This window comes from Coturnix japonica, chromosome 11 (assembly GCF_054131305.1).
Source record: "Coturnix japonica strain WE chromosome 11, WE-NBRP24, whole genome shotgun sequence".
Lineage (NCBI taxonomy): Eukaryota > Metazoa > Chordata > Aves > Galliformes > Phasianidae > Coturnix > Coturnix japonica.
This window is the reverse complement of record NC_140673.1, coordinates 8,668,113-8,677,906: the sequence shown is the minus strand read 5'-3', so window position 1 is coordinate 8,677,906 and position 9,794 is coordinate 8,668,113. Positions and strand designations below refer to the sequence as shown.

At 39.7% G+C, this 9,794-nt stretch overlaps 1 protein-coding gene across 7 annotated transcripts; it reads left to right on the top strand.

The window, feature by feature from the left end:
- The first annotated feature begins 21 nt into the window (after nt 1-21).
- On the top strand, nt 22-9,654 carry FNDC7 (fibronectin type III domain containing 7). 7 transcript variants are annotated; one of them, XM_085511040.1, is made up of 13 exons: nt 22-149; nt 748-766; nt 1,384-1,641; nt 2,465-2,719; nt 3,299-3,559; nt 4,036-4,293; nt 5,093-5,347; nt 5,767-6,024; nt 6,421-6,675; nt 7,394-7,648; nt 8,163-8,423; nt 8,987-9,016; nt 9,471-9,654. In XM_085511040.1, exons 3-13 carry the CDS (start codon nt 1,392-1,394, stop codon nt 9,506-9,508), a joined length of 2,376 nt encoding a protein of 791 aa, XP_085367166.1. In that variant the 5' UTR covers nt 22-149; nt 748-766; nt 1,384-1,391; the 3' UTR covers nt 9,509-9,654. The 7 variants fall into 7 exon arrangements, with proteins under 7 accessions (XP_085367166.1, XP_085367165.1, XP_085367167.1 ...); XM_015869388.3 differs by lacking the exon at nt 22-149 and adding an exon at nt 192-389; XM_085511039.1 differs by lacking the exon at nt 9,471-9,654 and having other exon boundaries at nt 8,987-9,196.
- The last annotated feature ends 140 nt before the right edge of the window (nt 9,655-9,794 follow it).

The window sequence follows — 9,794 nt, the reverse complement described above, 5'->3', positions numbered from 1 at the left end:
GCCCCCTCCACAGGCGGTGCCGGCCTCTCGATCCGTGCCCGCCCTTCAGGAGCCGCCCGGCCGCGGGCTCCGCCCTCCAGGTGCCGAGGGAGTGATCGGAGCCTGTTCTTTGAGGCAGGTTTCTCGCTACAAGGCTGCTGGCCGTGCAGGTGAGGAGCCCGGCCCCTCAGGGAGCAGAAGTATCCCCTGTGCCGCCGTAACGCTCCCACTCACGGTGTAGCGAGCGATCGGTTCGTTGCGGGATCCCTCCTGCCGTCAGGGGGGGCGGGGTGAGGCGGGACCGGTGTCCGCCAGTGTCAGCTCCCGGCCCGGGACGCGGCTCCGAGATGCGCGGTTCGGAGCGAGCATCGCTGCTGCAGGTCGGGCTGCTCCTCCACAGCCTGCGGGCGGTGAGTACGGCTGGTCTTATGAGCACTGTCAAGAATGCGAGCGTTTACAGGTGACTGGTAATGTCATCTGTAAAAAAAACAGGCTATGAAGAGACCGGGATCTTTTAAAGCCTGCCGGCAACTGAACGCTGGGTGGATAGGCAGATCCATGGAGGAGAATAAGATATATAAACGGTGCCACTGGTTGCACAGTGTCTGTGTTTAACGAGTCTGAACAGACACATCACATCAGTGAAATGTGTTTAAAAGTGTCATTTTTAAGTTGCTATTGTTATTACTGGCATTGTGAGCAGTTCCTGAGTTTCCCAGATAGAATATTGTGCATTGTGTTTCTCATTTTTTACATCTTCTTTTTCAGGTCCTTTCAGCTCATACAGGTACGTCTTCAAAGTGGTGTTTTGGTTTTGCCTGCTCGTTTCTTAACATGTCCAAAGAGAACATACACAGTTCTGGTTTCTAATAAATTCTGTAAGTTCTCAATGTTTCAGGAAAAACAATCAATCAAACAAAAACCAACTTTTCAAGATCCATTGAGTTCTTATAAAACCTGTGATTATATTCTTGTTATCTTTGTGAACTGTGAATCTCACTTTTAGGAGTTTCAATTCTATCAGACACTCATGGGTAGACTCTTTTGTGCCACAAAATAAGTAAATATCAATACCAAAGCCTCCTGAGCACTAAGTATTTTGTTAGTGTTGTGTGCATTTTGCACTACCTTCAGTCTCATGCTCTGTGCCAAGAGCTCCTACTGCCTTATGTGTGTGTAAGATGAGGAATGCGAGACTGCAAGGAGTGCTTTCAGAATCCGCTGTGTCTGTAGGTAGGATATTCCTGAATATATTGACCTGCTTTCTAAGGGTCTGAACAATCATCTTGCCAAGACTTCACTACATTCAAGAATGACTGAAATATTTTTCTGATTGTGGTTTATTTGGGTTTTGTGTTCTTTTTTCTCTGTGTGTTGCCTTGGTTTTTTGTGCTTTTCTTTTAGGTTTCTCTATGTCTGTATATGATGTGACCTCAAGCAGCATTTATCTCAGATGGTCCAAGTTTTCAGGAGCCTCTTCTTACAGAGTCACGGCTACAGCTGTGAATACTGTAGGCCATTCTTTCCTGGCTCATTATAGTGATGTTACACTTAAGAGCACTCTAACTTCATTAGTTCCCAATACTGTCTATGCTATACAAGCAGAAGCCATTGACAAGAATGGAATTATTCTGGCACAATCACAGACTATGCAATCAACAGGTTAGTAAGACAGCCTTCTTGAAGTGTAATTCCAATTGGCCTCTGAAGGGCTGGGATTTCATCCCTGATGTTTGTTGTATTTGTAGGGAATAGCTGCCATTCCTGTTGGAACCTTTGGCTGATGCTCGCACTGGATCTGGTTGTAGCATGATGAGCTCATTTTCTCCTCTTCTTTTTGCTTATGTTTCCCTGAGCTACCATGCTCTGCTTGCTCCAGCTTTCCACATTATTTGCCCTTTCATTACAAGTGCAGATGTGAAGCTGTGTATGTTTGTCAGTACTGCTGCTGATAAATGGTATTTTGTTTCCAAGGACTGCTGGCATATAAATCATCGGTGCAAGATAAAGAGTGTATATAAACAAAGTACATTTTACCTCATGCTGAAATGCCATTGAGAAAATATTTTGCTGAAATTATATTTTTAAAGTACTTTTAATTGTAACTGAACACTGGAACAGAGAGGATGTTATTGTGTATCTGAGAAGGTATCCTCTTTAACTGTACCTATCAAACTAATTGTTACAGTCTTTCATGTTTGAAAACGTGTTATACTAGTAGCAAGTCTTTTCCAATATTACACAGTTTCTCAATAGCTGTTACACTTTGTGTGCTGAAAAACATCTTTCCCCCCTGAAATAAAGGTAATTACATTATAGTATGTAACTTTTAAAAACTAAAGATAAATATAAATGATTAATAATTGAAGAATACATTGAAATCATTAATAGAAGGTACAGACCATTTGTCCTGATCTTTGTTAAATGCACGACGCCCAACTTGGAGTTCCCCAGTTTGAACACATGTATGTTATCCATGTTTTAGCTCCAGACGTTCCTGTTATTGATCAAGCTTACTCAAAACTTAGCAATAGTATCACAGTGGAATGGAGAGCGGTACCCGGAGCTACTAGTTACCTACTGTCTGCACAGGACGGAGATTCCTGCATTGAAACCGTTGTCACAAAATCACCAGGAACAGTGATGGGGTTGGAACCAGCCACCTGCTACAGAATCACCATCAGATCTGTAAATGCAGGAGGAAAGAGCCGGCCTTCACCTTCCAGAAAAACAACTACAGGTGGATTCTGTTGTCATTTCACTTCTGTATTATTGTAATGTAAAGAATTTATGCAAGTATCTGAGCTTTTTGAGGAATAGAATCGTACTGTCTGACTTAATGACAAGAACATGAGTCCGAATTAGTGGTTTTGCTTTGTGACAGTACTGAAAGTTTCAATGGAGTTTCTAGGGATGTATGGATTTTATTTGAACAAAAGACACTATTAAACAGAATGGAATAAATGGAAAAAAAAAATACAGCTAAATGTACAAAATAATAAGATAATGTAAAGCTTCGATGATGGGAAATGCAGTGTCTTAATGATTTGCATTCTTCTTCACACTCAACCTTTCATAGTTTGTTTATAAGTTGCATGAATTACATTCATTTTACAAAGCCTGTTATACAACAGAAGGACCAAATCAGTTTCCTGATTTATTCTGCCAAACTTGTATTAATTTGTTTTCCTGGGGTTGTTGTTTTGTTTTGTTTTTGAAATGTGGTGATTTTAAAATTCTGGGCACTCGTCTGCTACTTGGACCCTCCAAACAGTATTACTGAAAAACTTAAAGCTTTATGGATATTCTTTCTCAACAGTCTTGTCTGCTCCAATTCTGTCCGTCAGTTCCCCGAGCTGTGATTCCATTGCAGTGAGCTGGAAAGCTGTGTATATGGCTGTGGGATTCTCTGTGTCCCTGATGAGGTCAGATGGTTTGGGCAGGATGCTGAAGCACAACACCACCAATACCTCCTTCATATTCTCAAATCTAGATCCAGGAACTCTCTATACTATAAAAGCATATGCCTGGAATGCCAATGGGCTTCCCGGAGATGATTTCACATATAATCAAAGAACAAGTAAGAAATTTTCTTTTCTGAAACTTTGTAAGCATTTTAAAAGGAGATACACCAAGAAGTATTTATGTACATAAGATTACATTGTGTTTTTCTAAGTTACTCTTGATAGATTGTCACATCATATGGCTTTTGTTTCATGGAAACTCAGATGGTGTGTCTACATTTAATGAATGTTACTAAGGCAAAGATACCATTAACTGCCAGCAACGTTTTTTGGGCCTGGTAAAGATTACATGTGCTTAGATAACGTGAGGATTGTTCTTACTGTAAACAAGGAATATTAAACTAAGGCAAGGAATTTTAAAAGAATGCTTCTTGTCGAAGTACAACTAAAATAATTTATTTAGAAAATTATGCCACAGCTTTAAAATCGATGAGGGTTAAAAATTACTTCATTTGCAAGTTCTGAAAATGATCGTGGCTGTAGACCATATGCAAAGTTGTATTTACAAATGTTCCAAACTGATGTACTGTAGGTCCTAAGGCACCAGCAGATGTTCAAGTAGCTTTCAGCAGCGGAGCTTTAAGAGCTATTGTTTCTTGGATGCCAGCAGAAGGAGCTCTGACTTACAGCATGACAGCCTCCAGAGGACTCTTGAAGCTGAAGTGTAACACGTCTTCCTCCTCCTGCATAGTGCCATCACTCCAGTGCGGCTCTGAATATTCTGTTTCTGTCACAGCACATAACGATGCTGGATCCAGTCATCCTACTGATGCAGTGAGCTTAAAAACTAGTATGTGAATAATTGATTATCATGTAGCTTATGGCATTTAAACATACATTTATTTAATTTCAAATGCTAGGCCATTTAAATTCCTGGTTCTCAAAATAGTCTTTGCTTCTGAACTGTGTGCATGAATCCTGCCATGTATCTTTGTACTTAGGGGATAACAGCCTAAGTTTTCCTAGTATTTCTGTGAGAAACGTGGAATGGTATATATATTTTTAGCTGAAACAAGAAGTCTGCCTTTTCCTCTTACCAATAATACATATTCTAGAGTCAATTTTCTGAGTGTAAAACTAATCTAAGGAATAGTAGATACATCCTACTGTGGTAGATCTGTTACAAATAGACTGGGAGAAACCTGTGAGGAAATAGCACTGAGGACTGGCCATAGGCTGAGAACTCTTTCTGGCTAGATTTAGTTCTAACTTAGAATGCAGATTAGCAAATAACCACTTGCAACTGAAATGGCACCAGTGGACTGAAGTAAGATGCGGTCATAGACCATTTCAGGTAGCATCTTTGTCAGCACAGGAAGCTGCTAATCTCAGCTACTTAATGCTTCTACCATGTCAGAGTTTAATGCTTTCTTATCTGTTAGATGCATGGCCCACGTAAGCATAAGGTGCTACCTTACAGACACAACTTAATTCCTGACTTATTCAGTGTTACCTACTTCATTTTGAGGTACCTGTTTTCTTGAAATAATTCTACATGTATCAGATTTTCCCTTTTTTCATCCTATAGCATAACTTGAATACAAATGTTCTGATTACAATTGCTTTCTCTGATTTTTCCCTCTTCCCAGTTCCTTGTGCACCAGGAAATATATCAATTGAAGAGGATGAACGTGGAAACCTGTCGGTATCATGGTCTAGAGTAAATTTGGGTCATTATTATGTGGTTTTTGTGAAGAGCGACGACGGCTTGGAAGTGTACTGCAACACATCACACACACGGTGCCATTTCCAGTCAGACTGCGGATTCACTTATTTCATTAGTGTCTTTGCATATAACAAGGCAGGGCAGAGTCCTTTAGGTGATGTATTCAATTACACCACTGGTAAGTAGTAACGTCTTCTTGCAAATTCCTTTTGGATCTGTTACCTGTTTTTCGGATAGAGCTGACTGTACTTTTTATTTTTTTAACAGAATGACTTAAACTTCAAAATAATCAGTGCAGTGGGAAATCGCAAAGAATACCCTTAAGAATTATTTAGATAATTTCTAGTTGTTTTGCAATTTTAAATCAAGCATATTCATAATTCTACGTATGTATAAGTACACAAAAATACTACATATTACATATACATTAAGAGGCTCTTTGTTAAAGGAAGGGTGTGGAATTACTCAGGAAGTAAGTCTGGGATTCATTACTTTGTGCAATGTGAGACATCTTTGGCGATTTAAGCTATGAAGCACAGAGGCAAATGACAGTTTTCTGCTCAGGCTGAATTTCCTGCTGTTCCTCGCCTGTTCCAGCTCCGTGCTGCCCCAGTAACTTCCGCGCAGTGCTGGTGTCCGGCGACACAGTGGAGGTGAGCTGGGCTCCCGTCCGCGGTGCTGAAATGTACGAGACCAAGGCTGCCTCCTGGAGAGGGACGGTGCTGTGCAACGACACAGCCACGGCCTGCACCCTGTCTGCTCTGCGCTGCGACACCCGCTATAACGTCACCGTTTATTCCTTCAGCGAGGCCAGGGGCAGCAACACATCGTGTGCATCTAAGTATGTGGCAACAGGTACGTGCATTCCTACCTTCCTTTAGCAGAAGAAACAATCAGGCAGACTGCCGTGATCAATGGATGAGAAGCATTAACAAAGGGTTAAGTTACTGTAACTGACAAAAGTCGAAATAGAAGGTTACTCCAGCTGTTTAAAAATGTGATGAGGGACCTAAAAAAGGACTTGGACCTAAAGCTACTGAATGCTCCAAGCTTTTGAAAATCACATTTACGATGCACTGCTGTTATTTATGCAAAAAACTATGTTATCATTCTGTCATGAGTGCTAAATCCACACTGTGTTACCATGTAAGGATTACATATGTTTCCAAAGGAGTTTGTTAGTTGTAACTGGGAGTTAATTTTTGTGTAACTGTTACAGTATGTGTAAACAATCTGTTCAACAACTTTCAGCTCCCTGCAGTCCTGAAATTAAAAGCATTTCCAAGGAGGCTCATTCTGTGGTCAGTGTGCATTGGCAATCTAACAACGAGGAAGCTACATATATTGTAACTGCCCGTGGACTGGCTGGACTTTGGCATTGTACAAGCTCTAGAAACACATGTACCCTACTTAATCTTCCCTGTGGATCTGCTTTCTCTGTCAGTGTTATAGCACAATCACCAGCTGGACAGAGCTTACCAAGCTACAGTGTCCCTTTAGAGACCGGTATGTGAGAATTGTATTTGACACAAAATACTTAATATAATGACATTATAATATCTCTACATATGTTTGTAAGTGTGTGTATATGTATGAAAATCACCAGTTGTGCCAATTATAGTTTCTACATTCTGCTCAAAATACATACCTGTGAGTGTGTGTGAGAGAAGGATCACTTGGCATTTGCCTCAATGCAAGAAGCCTTAGTGCAGGAAGTTACATTATGTCACAGCTTACAAATATAGCAACTCCCTTGTCAGCATTTTAATATTACCAGGAGAAGCAATGAGGTTTTGCCCATATCACCAAACTGAACGGGCTCAAGAGAAAATTAAAGCACTTCCTACCATAACTCCTGCTATTAGCTTGTTAGCAGAACTTCATCCTGTATTTTTCACCCAGACAATTCCAGTTCTGGCATTAACATAGGCCAGGATCAATTTTAAACAGGCAGTTCAGTTTTTAACAGTCACTTTGTTTTGTAGAGTAAAAAAAAAAAAACATTTGAACATGGGCAGACCTTGACAGTTGCATGACTTAACAGGTACAGATGGACCCTATTTAATTGGACCCTAGACAAGTAGCCAGTCATCTTCCCCATGCTAAGGTTTGCCTGCTAAGTGTGCTAGTTGTCATTGCCCAGCATCATGTACTGCTCTAGTTGCAGTTCTTCAAAGAGCTTTGTTTTCCAGGTGAAAAAAACGAATTTTCTTTTATTTTTAAGCTCCTTGTTGCCCTACTGACGTGACCGTAACTCAGGTGACACAGTCTGTAACAAATATCAGCTGGTCTGTTGGAGTTGGTGCACAGACATATGCAACAACATTGGAGTCTCCAAAGGGACAGGCAAAATGTCACACTCTTCAAAACTACTGTCTCCTGGGATGCATCATATGTGGCACCAACTACACGGTATCTCTGAAAGCCATCAGTGAAACTGGTTTGACATCCCATTGCACATATCAAGGATATTCTTCCAGTACGTAAACAATAAATGTGACTGAGAAGAAAATGACTTAATATACAGCTTAATTGAATAGTGTTCTTCTAATGCAAGTAACATAACTGAAACTCAGTATAAGTTGCAAGTACCATCTTTCAAATAAAAGCACATAGAATTAATTTCACATATAATTTAAACCCTGTTCTTACCACTTAAAAGTAAGCCTTAATAATAATACTACAGAAACAAGAATTTAATTAGGATCCACAGATCCTAGGTAGAAAATTTATCCGTAATAACAGGAAACAGTATTTCAGTACTATAAAGCAGTAGTTAAAGTCCAGCTCCATCATTTGTGTCTGAGAGAGCATTTTGTTTCCTAAAGCAGCTCAGCAATTATTCTGGTTTTCTGTTGGATGATAATCTCTCAAGGAAATGCTGGCATTTAACGTGATGGTTATCATGTCATCTGGTCAAAAATGCACTATAGGAATTTATAACATGCTGTAGTTTACAGACATCCTTACTGATGCATTTCTTATTCTGCTAGGTGCCTGCTGTCCTTCTGGAGTGCAGCTATATAGACTTGGCAGTAATGGTATCCGGGTGTACTGGCGAGCTTCTGAAGAAACAATAAGCTACATTACTGATTTACGTGGCTCAAAAGGCAATTTCACCTGTACATCTAACTCAGGTGTAAGTTACTGTGATATTACTGAGATACCTTGTGGTGATGTCTACACAGTGGTAGTGTCTCCGGCTACGGATAAGAGGCTGAAACTCACATTTTGTCCTAAAAAAATATATTCAGGTAAATCTTAAAATTTCTTTGAACACTTTTTCACCCCATGCACACTGTATAGTTAACACATAATCGAGTTATTTGAGTAAGGGCAGCATGCAGCAGAACTTTTCTATTGTAGTCCTGACTCCAGAGTAACTTCAGTGGATGCTACTGGGCAGTATTTGTGATGAGCTTCACAGAAGCATTTTGAGATTAAGCACAGAAAAGTTGCTTTTCCTTAGTGCAGATCTTGCATAAGGATCACTAACACTTAATTGGTGAATCTAGTGAATAGAGAGAAGTTAGTTTTCCATCAGGAGAACGGAGGTTATAAAACATAAGCAAATAAATGAGGTTTTAAAATCAATTAGTTAATCCTAAAAGATCAACATCTATAAACCAGTCCCAAGTGGGCAGTGTCTATTATGAAGTACTAGTAATTTCCTTGCAATTCCTTTCTGAGGGCATACATTTAACCCACTGTCAAACCATATTGTGATTCAATTGTAGTCCATTGTTTAACATGGTCTACATTCAGCAGCCTACAACCTAAAACTTAACATTCATACTCCTGTTTCATGTCGTTTCAGTAACCTGTTCTGGAAGCTCTGTTGGAATGGGTAAGAACACAGTACATTCATTCCAATCGTCATGTTCAGAGAACATGTAATGTTAGCACTGTGTAAAACCAAGTTGCAAATAATATATTTGACAGTCAGAGCTTAGTGTCATGCTGGTTCGTCTCACACCTCATCTTACAATGCGTAATTAAAAGCCAGTTACCTACACTGTTGCCTGTGTACCATCATGCCATTCCACACTGTCACATGACATTTACTGTTTGTCTAATAGTACATAATAAAAGGCAGACTTATCTTTTGTAGCCCAGACAGGTTCAATTATAAATTAAACACGGTCACTGCTCTAAATGTGCCTTACTTCAATCCATTCTACTTCATTTCACAAGGGTTCCAACAGCATAGTTTTGTGCTCTATTTCTCTATATAAAATGCTGGAAACAACATTGAATGTGTTTCACCAGATAGTTGATTCTTAATTTCTGAATTGTTGCAGTGATTTACAGAGGAAAGAGCAGCGCAGAACATGCGTAGACTAAAATCCTGGATCAGATAAGGAGGTAAGTTATCAAATCATCATTATTACTGCAGTGTACTAATCAGACTTTTTCTTCTGCTAAATTTTTTTGAATTAAAGCATTAAGCACGTGGTTTTTGGAAAAGGCAGAACATTTCCTCATACTCCACTGTGGTTACTTTTTCAGCCAACACGATCACATAAAATATTATACAGCGCTACATAAAATCCCTAATTTGTTCAAAATGTCACTTTGTTTTAAAATTAAAGACCGAGGAACACAAACGCTCTTCAAGTGGCAAT

What these genes read in the sequence shown, in the direction of transcription:
- FNDC7 (XM_085511038.1), top strand. Translation starts at nt 327, where the DNA reads ATGCGCGGTTCGGAGCGAGCATCGCTGCTGCAGGTCGGGCTGCTCCTC. An exon ending in TTCCAGAAAAACAACTACAG is followed by an intron (nt 2,720 to 3,298) that starts GTGGATTCTGTT and finishes CTTTCTCAACAG; the next exon opens with TCTTGTCTGCTCCAATTCTG. An exon ending in CAGTGTCCCTTTAGAGACCG is followed by an intron (nt 6,676 to 7,393) that starts GTATGTGAGAAT and finishes TTTATTTTTAAG; the next exon opens with CTCCTTGTTGCCCTACTGAC.